General features: G+C 45.4%; 1 protein-coding gene across 3 annotated transcripts in view; it reads right to left on the bottom strand.

Moving 5' to 3' along the window:
- Nucleotides 1-2984: 2984 nt before the first annotated feature.
- Nucleotides 2985-15201, bottom strand: part of LOC140201118 (neuronal acetylcholine receptor subunit alpha-2-like) — a 43093-nt gene continuing 30876 nt past the window's right edge. For all 3 annotated transcript variants that reach the window (XM_072264732.1, XM_072264733.1, XM_072264731.1), the window contains exons 5-7: nt 15026-15135; nt 11714-12683; nt 2985-3282 (exon numbers count right to left, since the gene is read on the bottom strand). In XM_072264732.1, the coding sequence (XP_072120833.1) occupies nt 3157-3282; nt 11714-12683; nt 15026-15135 (1206 nt within the window). In that variant the 3' untranslated portion in view covers nt 2985-3156. The remainder of the gene's footprint in view (nt 3283-11713; nt 12684-15025; nt 15136-15201) is intronic.

The following is a 15201-nucleotide window of genomic DNA, read 5'->3' as shown; positions in this document are numbered from 1 at the left end:
CTTGTCTCTTCACTGAACTTTATTTCACTGCTCTGCAAGGTTTACTCATCTCTGCACTGAGCTGAGGCCGTGGCCTGCAAGTATCTCAGTGTTAATGAGTGTAAATCCCCCATGACAACAACCCCCTTATCTTTATACCTTCCCCTATGTGATTACATATCTGTTCCTCAACGTCCTTGAGATATTTGGGGTCTGCAGAACAATCCCATCAGTGTGGTTGCACCCGTCCTTCACCCGAGTTCTACCCACATGGGCTCTGTCTCTGACCCCTCCATTCTGTCTCCCCTGGGTGCAGCTGTGATATTGTCCCTGATTAGTCGTGTAACTCTGAACTCTTCTTTACCTCCTCCTCCATCTTTTCTAAAACTTTGAAAACCTGGTACATTCCTGCCCTTTGCTCTGCCAAATCTCAGTAATGGCTACAACATCATAGTTCCATACTCTAAGTTCATCACCCTTACCCGTAATACCCCTAGCATTAACATATACACACTTCAAACCGTCTGAACCATCGTGCCAGTTATTTTGATTTTACCTTTCGATACTTTTCCTGACATCTACCTTCTGATCTGATCCTTCCCATACTGACCAGGGGCTGCAGTTCCCAGCCCCCTGCAAAACCAGTTTAAACCCTGCTAAGTGGCATCAGCAAACCTTTCAGCCAGGATATTGGCTCCCCTCCAGTTGAGGTGCAACCTGTCCCTCTCGTCCAGGTCACCCCTTCGCCAAAAAAAAGATTCCATTGATCAGAGAACTTGAAACTCTGTCCCCTGCGCCTTCTCCGCAGCCATTCATTCATCTGTGCTATCACCCCATTCCTACCTGTACTAGGCCATGGCACAGAGAGTAATATGGAGATCACTTCCCTTTCCTAACTCCCTATACTCACTGCATTGGACCTCTTCCCCTTTTCTGCCTGTTATTGATGCCAATGTGTATCACAAACCACGGCCATTCCCACTCCCCCTACATGCTGATGAGGAAAACTATCCTGAACACAGCTGACGAACTCTATCTCAGTCCTGACGAAGGGTCTCGGCCCGAAACATTGACTGTACCTCTTCCTAGAGATGCTGCCTGGCCTGCTGCGTTCACCAGCAACTTTGATGTGTGTTGCTCTATCTCACCTGATCTTTTTACAGTATGGGAATCCCAGTCAATATGTGGAAAGTTAAAATCACTTTCTATAACCCTTATGTTTCTTGAAACAGCCTGCAAACTCCCCAAATTTGTTTCTCAATATCCCTTGGACTGTTGGGTGGTCTGTAACATAGCGTGGTCATATTTTTCTTATTTCTCAGCTTCACCCATATTGTCTCACTCGTTGAGTTCTCCAGTCTGTCCTGAGGATGCACTGCTGAAACATTTTCCCTGTCTGGTAACACCACCCCTCCTCCTTTAGTCTCCCCCGCTCTGTCAGGTCTAAAACACGGAACCCCAGAATATTGAGCTGCCAGTCCTGCCCCTCCTGCAACCAAGTCTCACTAATGGCTACAATGTCATAATTTCTGGTGTTCATCCATGCCGTGAGCTCATCCGCCATTCCTGTGATACTTCTTGCATTAAAATATACGCAACTCAGGACACTCGTCACACCATGCTCAGTCTTTGATTCCTGACTTTGTCTGATGTCTTACCAACATCTGCCTCCACAACCTCTCCACTAACTGTTCTGGCACTCTGGTTCCCATCCCCCTGCGACTCTAGTTTAAACCCCACCATGCAGCATTAGAGAACCTTTCCAGGAGAGTATTAGTTCCCCTCCAGTTCAGATGGAAACTGTCTCTTCCGTACAGGTCCCACCTGCCCTGGAGAAGAGCCCGGTGATCCAAAAATCTTATGCCCTCCCTCCTGCACCAACTCCCTAGCCACATATTAAATACTATAATCATCCTAGCTCCGGCCTCAGTAGCACGTGGCATGGGTAGCGTTCCTGAGGTCACAGCTCTGGAGGACCTGCCCTTTACCTGAGCCCCTAACTTCCTGAACTCACTCTGCAGTACTTTGTCATTGTTCCAGCAAATGTCATTTGTAACTACATGGACAACAACCTCTGGCTGTTCACCCTCCTACCTAAGAATGCCGAGGACTCAATCTGAGTTGTCCTGGACCTTAGCACCTGGGAGAAAATATGCCATCCAGTAATCTCATTCTTGCTCACAGCACCTCCTTTCTATTCTCCTAATGAAACTTCTGTCACCACAGCTCGTCTCTTCTCCCCACTTCTCTTTTGAGTCACAGAGCCAGATTCAGTGCCAGAGACCCAACCACTGTGACTTTCCTCAGCTATGTCACTCCCCCCAACAGCATGCAAAGTGATAACCTGCTGTTGAGGGGGATGGCAAGAGAAGGCCACTCTATATCTTTGAATACATACAGATCAATCTAAACCTTCACTCCCACTTTACTCTCCATTGTTCTATTATATATGTGCCTCTTAAATGTCGCTAATGTTTTTGTCTCTACCACCACCCCATTCAACACACACTCACTACTCGCTGTGTAAAAAATCTACCTCTGACTTCAAACTTCCCTCCAATCAGCTTAAAATAATGCCCCCTCATATTAATCATTTCCACCCTTGGATAAACTCTCCATCTATCCACTCAATCTATGCCTCTTATCACCTTGTACACCTCTGTCAAGTCACTTCTAATCCTCCTTTCCTCCAGAGAGAAAAGCCCTGGCTCACTCATTCTACCCTCATAAATCATTCTCTCTAATCCGGACAGTGTCTTGGTAAATCTCCTCTGCCCCCTCTCACAAACTTCCACATCCTTCCTATAATGGTGTGACCAACTAAACACAATATTCCAAGTGTGGTCCAGCCAGAGTTTTATAGAGCTGCCATATTATCTTGCAACTTTGAACTCAATTCTCTGACTAATGAAGACCAACAGAAACAAGCATTTTCTGGAATATTCCATTACATTGAAGAAGCATCAACCGATGATAAAAATTTTACTGAACCACAAATCCACAACATTAAAATTATTTTTATTAATATCTGCTTTCATTATTGGTAACAGCTGGGTGTAGAGAGCGGTCCTGGTGTCCAGTGCTTGGGAGCACAGGTACCCCCTGCCTCGGAGAACAGGGTCACGGTAGTCAGGGTCGGTTGGAGTGTGTTATCCTGGCTCCACTGTCCTCCCACCATCAGATCATTCCAGCCAGCCATGGGGGCAGGAAGAGTCCAATGGTTCCCAACAGGCAAGCAATGATGAATATCCAGAGAAAGATCCGGTCAATCACCATGGCAACGTATTTCCAGTCTTCTTTGACCTGTAGTGGTGGAGGAGAATGGGGAAAAATCAGGTGAAATTGGGAAAATGGAATGTGCAGTAGTTTTGGGATATCTGCTGCTCTCGATCTAAATAGAGAGCTTTGAACTTCTCCAGTGTCAGGACTAGAAATTCCAGGTCTACTAGATATTCATGCACCTAGAAATGAGTGAGAGAGAGAGAGTGTGGCAAGAACCTGTGACCTTCTGAGCTGTGCTATAATACTCTGGATAGTCCAGAATTCCTGGGGAAGTGGATTAATCTCCTGGGCTCTGCTCTCACCAAAATGTGGGAGCTCATTCATTAAACACTTTTCTCACAGTTGGAACCACGAGAGACTGCTGACAGCATTTGAGAGACTGAGGTATGAAGAAAGGTTGGACTTTATTCCTTAATCTGCAGGAGACTGAAAGGTGATGTTACAGAGGTGTATAAAATCATGAGTGGCAGGGACTGTGTGAGCACATAAGACCATAAGGAATAGAATTAGGCCATTTGGCCCATCAAGTCTGACCCACCTTCTCAGTATGGCTGATTTACTATGGGGTCATCCTCATTCTTTGATGCCCTGACTGATCAAGAACCTATCAACCTCCGCTATAAATATACCCAGTGCTTGGTGTCCACACCACCCATCTGTGGCAATGAATTCCACAGATTCTCCATCCTCTGGTAAAAGAAATTTCTCCTCATCTCTATCCTTAAGGGATGTCCCTCTGTTCTGAGACTGTGCTCTCTGTTGGAAACACCTTCTCCATATCCACTCTTTCTATGCCTGCCGATAATCAATAGCTTTCTGTGAATGCCCACACCCCAATCATTCTTCTAAATTCTAATGGGTACAGGCGCAGAGCCATCAAACACTCCTCGTACATTAATCCTTTTATTCCAGGAATCATTCTCCTGACCCTCCTCTGGGCCTCTCCAATACCAGCACAACTTTTCCTAGATAAGGGGCCCAGAATAGTTTGCAGTGCTCCAAGTGTGGTCTGGCTTTATAAAACCTCAGTCATTCAGTCTTTTTCCAGAGTTGTGGAATCACAAACTGGGTTAAGGACAGAGAGCAGAGATTTTATTAAAACTTGTGGTGCAGCTTATTTACAAAAAGAAAGCTGACAGAGAAAGTGGTTGAGACAGGTACAATAACAACTCTTAGAAGACACTTGGATTGAAAAGGTTTAAAAGCTTATGGGCTGACACTAGCAAATGGGACTAGCTAGGATGGGGCATCTTGGTCGGCATGCACCAGTTGGGCCGAAGGGGCTGTTTCTGTGCTGTATGATTGTGACTCTATTGGTTATGTACAGGAAGAGACCATTCAGCGGGACTTGATCTCCCCGTGGGACGGCCTTGACTCTGCACAGCTTTCCCTGTTGCTTCTCACTTATTCATCAAATTTTCAATGCAGATTTCAGTCTGATTTTGGGGACATAAGAGAGTCTGCAGATGCTGGAAATCTTGTGTAAGACACACAAATGTCAGAGGACCTCAGCAGGTCAGGCAGCATCTGTGCAGAGGAATAAACATGCAACTTTTGTGGCAAGTTCTGATGTTTCTGATGATTCAGGGGAACAAAATTGACAAGTGATGAATACAGGACTGAAAGTGTAATATTTGAAAGCATGCAGTATAAGGAATAATGTAGATGATCTTGTAGCGCAATTAGACAATGGCAGGTATGACTGTGGGCATTGCAGACTCATGGCTGAAAGAAGATTATGGGTGGGAGCTTAACATTTAAGGACACACATTATATCAAAAGGGCAGCAAACAGGTTGAGGGGTGGCATGGTTCTGTTAGTAAAAATGAAATCAACTCCTCAGAAAGTGGTGGCAGAGGATCAGAAGTTGTAGAACCCTTGTGGGTAGAGTTATGAAACTGCAAGAGTGAAAATACATGAATGTGAATTATATACGGGCCTCTGAACATTAGCCACGATGTGGGCTACAGATCTTAACAGGAGAGAGAAAAGGTAAAGTCAAAAGGACAATGTTACCATAATCTTGGGAGTTTTCAATATGCAAGTAGATTGGGAAGATTGGGTTGTGGCTGGATCCCTAGACAGAAAATTTGCAGAACGCATTCAAGATGGCTTTTTAGAGCAGTTTATGGTTGAGCCCACGAGGATAAAGTCTATTCTGGATTGGGTGATATGTGATGAACTGGATTTGATTAGAAAACTGAAGATAAATGATCCCTTGGGAGATCATAATATGATATAATTCACCCAGAAATCTGAAAGGGACAATATAAATGTACTGTAACAGTATTGTAGTGGAGCAAAAGGATTTACAGATGCATGAGAGAGGTGCTGGCCAAAGTTGTTTGGAAGGGGACACTAGCAGAGAACAGCAGAGCTGCAATGGCTGGAGTTTCTGGGAGCAATTCGGAGGAGGCAGGATTGATACATGCCAAATAAAAAGAAGTATTCTGAAGGTGGGATGACACAACTGTGCCTGACAAGGAAAGTGAAAACAAACATAAAAGCAAATATGAGGGCATATCATAGAACAAAAGTAGTGGGAAGTTAGAGGATTGAGAAGTTTTAAAAACCAAGAGAAGGGAACCAAAAAGCCATAAGGAAGGAAAAGATGAAATAGATAGCCAATAATATCGAAGAGGATACCAAAAGTTTTTCATATACTTAAAGAGTAAAAGAGAGCTCAGAGCAGTTACTGGACCGCCGAAAAATGATGCTGGAGAAGTAGTAATGGCAGACAAACTAAATAAGTATTTTGCATTAGTCTTCACTGTGGAAGACACAAGATATATGCCAGAGGTTTGACAGTATCAGGGGGTAGAAGTGTGTGCAATTGCTATTACTAGGGAGAAGGTGTTTGGGAAGCTGAAAGGTCTGAAGGTAGATTAGTCACCTGGACCAGGTGGACTACATCCCAGGTTTATGAAAGAGGCAGCTGAAGAGATTGTGGAGACATTAGTAATGATGTTTCAAGAGTCACTGGATCCTGACATGGTTCTGGAAGACTGGAAAACAGCAAATATCATTCCACTCTTCAAGAAGGGTGGGAGGCAGAAGATAAGAAAATATCGGCCAATTAGTCTGGCCTCACTGGTCGGGAAGATGTTGGAGTCAATTGTTAGGTTACCTGGAGGCACATGATAACATAACCTAAAGTCAACATGGTTTCTTTGAGGGAAAATCTTGCCTGACAAATCTGTTGGAATTCTTTGAAGAAATAGCAAGCAGGATAGACAAAGAATCAGTAGATGTTGTGTATTTAGATTTTCAGAAGGCATTTGACAAGGCACATGAGGCTGCTTAACAAGATAAGAGGGCATGGTATTACAGGAAGGATTCTAACATGGATAAAACAGTGGCTGATTGGCAGGAGGCAAAGACTGGGAATAAAGGGAGCCTTTTCAGATTGACTGCCCGTGAATAGTGGAGTTCCACAGGGAGCTGTGCTGGGGATGCTTCTTTTTATGCTGAATGTCAATGAGACAGACACAGAGTCTATAGCAGTGAGGCAAAATGGCATCAGCTTTATGGACCTTGCACAGATTGCAGGGGATGAGCTGTTGGCTATCCTAAGGGAAATCAGAGTGGATAAATCCCCAGGGCCTGACAAGTTGTTCCCCCAGGACCTACGAGAGGCAAGTGCAGAAATTGCCAGGGCCCGAGAAGAGATATTTTAATCAACATTAGTGACAGGAGAAGTACCAGAGGATTGTTGTTTGACTGTTTCAAAAAGGCTCTAAACATAAACGAGGAAATGATAGGCCAATGAATCTGACATCATTTGTGGGAAAGTTATTTGAAGGTATTCTATGGGACCGGGTATGCAAGTATTTGAATAGACATGGACTGATTAAGGATGGTTTGTGAGTAGCAGGTCATGTCTAACCGATTTTATAGTGTTTTTCGAGGAAGTTACCAGGAAAGGGAATGAAGGCAAGGCAGTGGGTGTGGTCTAAATGGACTTTAGCAAGGCATTTGTCAAAGAGCCACGTGGAAAGTTGGTCAAGAAGGTTCAGTCATTCGGTATTCAAGACAAGGTACTAAATTGGATTTGACAATGGCTTTGTGGGAAAAGCCAGAGGGTGGTCATAGACTGGCGACCTGTGACTAGTCAAGTGTGGCAAGAATCACTGCTGGGTTCTTTACTGCTTGTCATCTATATCAATGTGGTCAACTGGATCAGCAAATTTGCAGATGACTTCAAAATTGGGGGTGTAGTGACAGCAAGAAAGACTATCATGGCTTGCAGAGGGATCTGGATCTATTACAAAAATGGGCTGTAAAATGGCAGATGGAATTTAATGCAGACAAGTGTGAGGTTTTGCACTTTGTTATGACCAACTAGGGTGGGTTTTACACAATGAATTTTAGGGCACTGAGGAAGGCGGTACAACAAAGAGATCTGGGAACACAGGTCCATAATTCATTGAAAGTGGCACTACAGTTATACAGGGTTGTAAAGAAAGCTTTTGGCACATTGGCTGTCATATATCAATGTACTGAATACAGAAGATAAGATAATATGTTGAAGTTGTGTAAGACATTGATGAGGCCTAATTTGGAGTACTGAGTACAGTTTTAGTCAAGTACCTACAAGAAAGATGTAAACAAGGTTGAAAGAGTAGAGAGAAAATTTACAATTTCCTGAGATATAAGGACACATTGAATAGGGATAGGACTGTATTCCTTAGAATGTAGAAGATTGAGTAGCGATTAGATAGAGCAAAACAAAATTATGAGGAGTTTAATTAGGGTAAATGTAAGCAGCCTTTTCCACTGAGGTTGGGTGGGACTACACCTAGAGGTCATGGATTAAGGGTGAAAGGTGAAAAGTTTAAGGGGAGCATAAGGGGAAACTTCTTCACACAGAGGGTTGTGAGAGTGTGGAATGAGCTGCCAGCACAAGTGGTGCATGCGAGCTCGATTTCAATGTTTAAGAGAAGTTTGGAGAGGTACATGGATGGTAGGGGTGCGGAAGGCTATGATCCCCAGTGTAGGATGATGGGAGTAGACAGTTTAAATGGTTTTGGCATGGACCCCATGACACGGTTACTGTGATGATTTAGACGATGGAATTGATGGCTTTGCGGACAATACAAGATGGAGGGGCAGATACTGATGAGGAAGCAGGAAGGCTGCAGAAGGATTTTGACAGATTAGGAAGGTTGAGTTGGTGGTGAGGAACGCGAATGCAACGTTAGCATTCATTTTGAGTGGACTAGAGTATAAAAGCAAGGAAGTAACAGGCACTGCCCCTGAGAAACTCTGTCTCATTTTGCCCTGCAGAGCTGATGTATGGTTAGAATGACAATAAAGTTTTTTGAATCCTTGAATCTTTGAATTTTTGATAAGGCTTTTTAAGAACCAGTGAGGCCTCACTTGGAGTATTGTGAACAGACCTGGACCCTTATCTAAAAAAGGATCTACTGACATTGGAGAGGGTTCAAATGACATTCCCGAAAATAATTCCAAAAATGAAAGGCTTGTCATATAGGAGATTTTTATGGCTCTGGGCCTGAAGTCATTGGAGAATAAAGAGGAGGGAATTTCATTGAAACCTGTCAAATATTGATAGGCCGAGATGGAGTGGATGTGGAGAGGATGTTCTCTATAGTGGGGAAGTCTAGGACCAGAGGGCACAAATTCTGAATAGAGGAGCATCCATTCAGAATGGCGATGAGGAGGAATTTCTTTAGGCAGAGGGTGGTGAATCTGTGGAATTCATCACCGCAAGCTGCTGTGGACGCCAGGGTAATTGGGTGTATTTAGGGCAGAGGTTGATAGGTTCTTGATTATTCAGGGCATGAAAGGTTACAGGGAGAACTCAGGAGAATGGGGTTAAGAAGGAAATGGGCCAGCCATGATGGAATAGCAGAATAGACTTGATGGGCTGAATGGACTAATTCTGCTCATATACCTCATGGTGTTATTCTCAGCCTGAAACATTAACCAATTATTCCCAACCATAGATACTGCCTGACCTGCTGAGTTCTTCTCACATTTTGTGTGTGCAGAGTCTCTACTCATTGCTCCACTGTGTCACCTGAATATACAGTCACACCAACAAAGGCATCCGTTAGTCTTGCGAGACCATGGTCCTGCGCCTGGAAAGTCTTCACTCTCCAGGGCGCAGGCCTTGGCAAGGTTGTATGGAAGACCAACAGTTGCCCATGCTGCAAGTCTCCCCTCTCCATGACACCAATGTTGTCCAAGGGAAGGGCATTAGGACCCATATTGGCACCAGTGTCGTCGCAGAGCAATGTGTGATTAAGTGCCTTGCTCAAGGACACAATACGTTGCCTCGGCTGGGGCTCGAACTCACAACCTTCAAGTCGCTAGTCCAATGCCTTAACCACTTGGCCACGTGCCCACAAAGTAAAGTTTAACCTGTTATGTGATGGTGACGAGAGACTTTGACGCTGCTGAATATCCCTCTGGTATTTTACAGTGTTTTATGTCTCTGGGACTGCACTCACTGGAATTCAGAAGGATGTCGTGTGGGGTGTGGGGTGGGGTGGTTGCCACATTCAATGCTATCGAATATTGAAAGGCCTGGATTGACTGTGCATGGAGAAGATGTTTCTAACAGTGGGAGAGTCTCGGAACAGACGGTGCAGACTCTGAACAAAGGGGTATTTTGGTTTATTAATGTCACCTGTACCTCTGTAAAGCAGGTGTGTGTACTATTTACACAGATCAAATCAATACACAGTGAATAAAGGATGAGCTTTTAGAACAGAGATAGAAAGGAATTTCTTCAGCCAGAGCCACTGGTGGTGAAGCTGTGGAATTCATTACCACCGATGGCTGTGGAGGACAAGTCATATTTGTGTTTGATGAAGAGATTTGTAGGTCCTTGATTGGTAAAAGGGTTAAGGATTACAGTGAAAATGGGGTTGTAAAGAATCAGCGTAATTGAATGGCAGAGAAGACTCGATGGGCTGAATGGCCTGATTGTGCTCCCATGCCTTGTGGTAGGCATTTCACTGATAGTCGATGAAGACAACCTTTGAGCTCTGTGTGACGGATTTGGCAGTGGGAAAGGGAGATTCAGTCACCCTGCTCTGCTCTGAGAGGCCGTGTCACTGCAGGAAAGGCTCTCTTTATGGGGTTCTGGGGCAGTGAGTTAGGTCCATAGTTTTCATATAAAGTCATTAATAAGTTGAAAGTTAAACTCTGAGTCACTCAGCATGACGAAGGTATTCATTACATGAAAATATTAACTAAATTAATGTGGAAGGTCGTGTGATCAGAGAAACAAGTGAAACAAGTAAAAGATGATGAGACAACGTTCTTGAACTTTTTAACAGCTTCGGAAGACAGTCTTCTATCAGCAGCATAACAGCAGAGTCTGTCAGCTGGTGTCTGGGCAAAGGCAGGACACACACCCCTGGGAAAATCGAACTAAGACAGCACACTATCAAACTAAGCAGGCTGATGAGGAAGACATTGTGATCCACTCATTCCAATGGGTGATCTGTCAATTACTTTAGAACTGTCAGAGAAGGTTAGAAGTTGTCTGCACCAGACACACCAAGTCCACCCAGGTGAAGCTCGAGGTGAAGAAAGGTCACAACCACAGGACATACCCAAGTGGGATTTGACCGGGGTATCCCATGGTTACGATTGGTTAGAATGAAAAACAGTACAATACTGGAACAGGCCTTTTGGCCCATCATGTCTGTGTTCATCATGATGCCAATTCAAAATAACCCAATCTTCAATGCACACATTCTACATCCTTCATTCCCTGGTTGCTAATTTGTCTGACAGCCTCTTAAACACCACTTTCGTATCTACGTCCACTTCCAACCCTGGCGGCCCACACTGGGCACCCGCCACATGCTGTGAACAAAACTGCCCTCAGGCTGGTCAGCGGCCTTAGTGACAGACTGGGACCACATACCCTAACTGTGGTATTTAAGCTCACGTATGCAGGGTGACAATAGGACAGCTCTGGTGATCCACTACAACACTATTGCAACTCAGGGCGTGGGGATTCAGATTTCATTTCCAGCAACATCTGTAAGATGTCCTTCTCACAGTGCATGGGTTTTCCCCGGGTGCTCTGGTTTCCTCCCACAGTCCAAAGACATACTGGTTCGTAGATTAATTGGTCATTGTAAATTGTCCTGTAATGAGGCTAGGGATAAATTTGGTGGCATGGCTCACTGGTCTGCAAAGGCCTGTACAGTGCTGTATCTCCAAATACAAATAAATAAATTAATAAACTGATGCGAGCCACTGGGATTGGTTCGGATGAGAATCTCGCTTGGAATTGAAAAACTGGGCCAAAGAACCCATTTCCATGCAGTCTACTTCAAAGAATCTCCCCACCCGAACCCTCTTGGTCTCTGCATGATTCTCTCTGTACCCTAAACTCCCACCATGTCTTCCTACTCCCCAGTGTGACAACATCACATGCCCCCACCCCCTTCCGCCCAGTCCTTACCGAGAAGTCTGCATCCTCAACACGCAGGTGGTTGGCGATGTAGTTCACCCCCTCCAGTGCACGGATGATGCCGGCAGAGAGCAGTGGACGGGACTCGACCTCGGGGCCCTCTCCAGGTCCGTAATTCCAGCCGTGGCACTGGCAGAGATGACTGTGAGGGGTCACTGATGGCATGGCATGGCAGAGTGCCAGGCCCAAGCTAGAGACCCTTGTCTCCAGCTCCAGCTCCAGCAGGCCTTGCCTGTTGACAAAAGTCTCGGCTGGATGTGTTGGCCTCCGCATGAAGAGCCAGCGGGGAACAAAGTCCAGGAACAGCCGGCGCACCCACCGGGGCATCCTGTGGGTGCTGGGCGAGCGGTGGTGGACGTTGAGGACGAAGACAGTGATGATGATTGAGAGGGTGACGAAGATCATGGTGAAGAGGAGGTACTCGCCGATGAGGGGGATGACAAGCGAGGTGGAGGGGATGATCTCCGTGATGAGCAGCAGGAAGACGGTGAGAGAGAGCAGGACAGAGATGCAGAGAGTGATCTTCTCCCCACAGCCTGAAGGCAGGTAGAAGACTAGGACGGTTAGGCAGGAGATGAGGAGGCAGGGGATGATTAGGTTGACAGTGTAGAAGAGGGGCAGCCTCCTGATGATGAAGGAGTATGTGATGTCAACGTAAACTTCGTAGCAGCAGTCATATTTCTTGCTGTTGTAGGTGCCCACAGCATTGACGATAGCCCATTCCCCACTCTCCCAGTAGTCCTTCAGGTCCACTTTCCTGTCCATGAAGCGAAGGTCGATCTTGGACTTGTCGTGGGTCCATGAACCAAACTTCATCCTGCAGTTCTGCTGGTCGAAGGGGAAGAAGGTGACGTCAATGCTGCACGAGCTCTTGTAGATGGCTGGAGGAACCCATTGGACATGGCCGCCCGCAAAGAGGTGAGCCTTGGTCATGTGTGTCACAGCAAACTCACCATCAGCACTGCAAACAGGAAAGATAGCTCAGCTGTCCTGCCCCAGTGGTTAGAGACCATAAAACCACATAGGAGCAGAAAGGGGCCATTTGGCCCATCTAGTCTGCTCCACCTTTTCATCATGGCTGACTTAACCCTGTCAACCCCATTCTTACACCTTCTCCCTGTAACCTTGGCACCCTTAGTAATCAAGAACCTATCAAACTCTGCTTTAAATATATCCAATGGTTTGATCTCCATAGCCATCTGTGGCAATGAATTCCACAGACTTATCACCCTCTAGCTAAAGAAACTCCTCCTCACCCTGTTCTAAATGGACATCCCTCTATTCTGAGGATGTGCCCTCTAACACTATCTGTTTCCCCATTGGAAACATCTTCTCCACATCCACCCTATCTTGGCTATTCAATGGTCAGCAAGTTTCAATGAGAACACCCCATTCTTCTAAACTCGAGCAAGTATATGCCAAGAACATCAAATGCTCCGGAACCCTCGCCAATGCCAGCACATCCTCCCTCAGGAGCTCAGAACTGCTCACAATACTCCAAGTGTGGTCTGACCAATGCCTTAAGCCTCAGCAGCAGATCTAGTCTTTTTGAAATGAATCCTAACATTGCATTTGCTTTCCTCACCATTGACTCAACTCCATCCTCCTTAAGCCCAAACCTGCCACCTCAAATCTCTCGAACAACAGTGGGAAGCTACTGCTACCCCCTTTGCCATTGGACAGAAGATACAAAGGCCTGAAAGCCTGTAATGCCAGGCTCTAGGACAGCTTCTATCCTACTGTCATAAGGCTACTGAATGGTTCCCCGGTACCATACAACCAGAAGACCATAAGGTATAGGAGCAAAATGAGGCCTTTTTGCCCATCGAGTCTGCTCCACCATTACATCATGGCTGATCCATTTTTTCTCTCAGCCCCATCTCCTGCCTCCCCCTCCCCCAATATCACTTCAGTCCCTGACCAATCAAGAATCTATCAACCTCTCCCTTAAATATACAAAAGACTTGGCCTCCGCAGCTGCCTTTGGCAATGAATTTCACATATTTACCAAGTAACACACACAAAATACTGGAGGAACTCAGAAGGCCAGGCAGCATCTATGGAAAAAAGTACAGTCAACGCTTTGGCTAAGATCCTTCTCACAGTCAATGTTTTGGACCGAGTACCATACACTGGCTAAAGAAATTCCTCCTCATATCCATTCTAAAAGGACACCCCTCTATTCTGAGGCTGTATCCTCTAGCCTTAGACTCACTCTATATCTAAAACGTGCTGTCACTGCCCTGACAGTGTGTGACAGGTTAATCTTGGAGCGATGTTCACTCTGTATCTAATCTGTGTTGTCCCTGCCTTGGGAGTGTGTGATGGGACAGTGCAGACGGATGTTCACTCTGTATCTAACCCGAGTTGTCCCTGCCCTGGGTGTGTGTGATGGGACAGTGTAGAGGGATTTTCACTCTATATCTAACCTGTGTTGACCCTCCCCTGAGACTATGTAATGGGACAATGTTGAGGAAGTTTTACTCCGTATCTAACCCATTTTTTTGTGCCAAGACAGCATAGAGGGAGCTTCACTCATCACCTTATCTATACTGGGATCTGTGTACCAGAACTTGCTCATGGATTCTCCAATTTAGCACAGAACATAGACTATTACAACACTGTACAGGCCCTTTGGCAAATGACGTTCTGCGACCTTTTAACCTACTCCAAGATCAATCTAACCCTTCCCTCAAAGATCACTTCCCTCCCACACAGCTCTCCATTTTTCCGCCCTCCATGTGCCCTATCAAGAGTCTTGTAAATGTCTCCTAATGTATCTGCCTCTACCACCACCCCGGCAGTGGTTCCATGCATCCACCATTCTCGACATGAAAAGGCTACTTCTGACATCTCCCTATTCTTACCTCCAATCACCTTAAAATTATGTTCCCTCCTACTAAGCATTTCTGCCCTGGGAAAAGTCTCTGATCTATGCATCTTATCATTCTGTACTCTTCTATCAAGTCACTTCTCACTCCAAAGGGAAAAGCTCGCTCAACGAACCCTCATAAGACATGCTCTCTAATCCAGGCAGCATCCTGATAAATCTTCTCCACATCCTTCCTACAATGAGGTGACCAGAACTGAACACAATACTCTAAGCGTGGTCTAACCAGGGTTTTATTTACCACTAGAATGTCAAATGTCCAGTTTGTGTCTCACGCCTGTACTTGAACCTTCCAGGAAGTTAGTCTAATTGATCAGCAGGTCTCTATAGATCCCCACATTTACATTTCCGTCCTCCTTTCAGCTTCCCACCTTCTCCACAACCTCTCCCCAGCCATCCTCAGTGAGACTCACTTGTTGTACAGAACAATGTCGGGTATCCAGATCATCTCAGATGGGACACGGATTGAGGTTACATTATCAAACTCCCCAGGATCCCATGTGAGTTTGTAGTCAAACCATTCCTACAATAGACAGGAGACAAATAGGAGTTATGCAGAGTTTACAAGGAGCTGGAACAGTACCTGGCA

Source organism: Mobula birostris, chromosome 8 (assembly GCF_030028105.1).
Source record: "Mobula birostris isolate sMobBir1 chromosome 8, sMobBir1.hap1, whole genome shotgun sequence".
Classification (NCBI taxonomy): Eukaryota; Metazoa; Chordata; class Chondrichthyes; order Myliobatiformes; family Myliobatidae; genus Mobula; species Mobula birostris.
The sequence above is the reverse complement of the archived record's forward strand: the minus strand, read 5'-3'. Positions and strand labels throughout refer to the sequence as shown.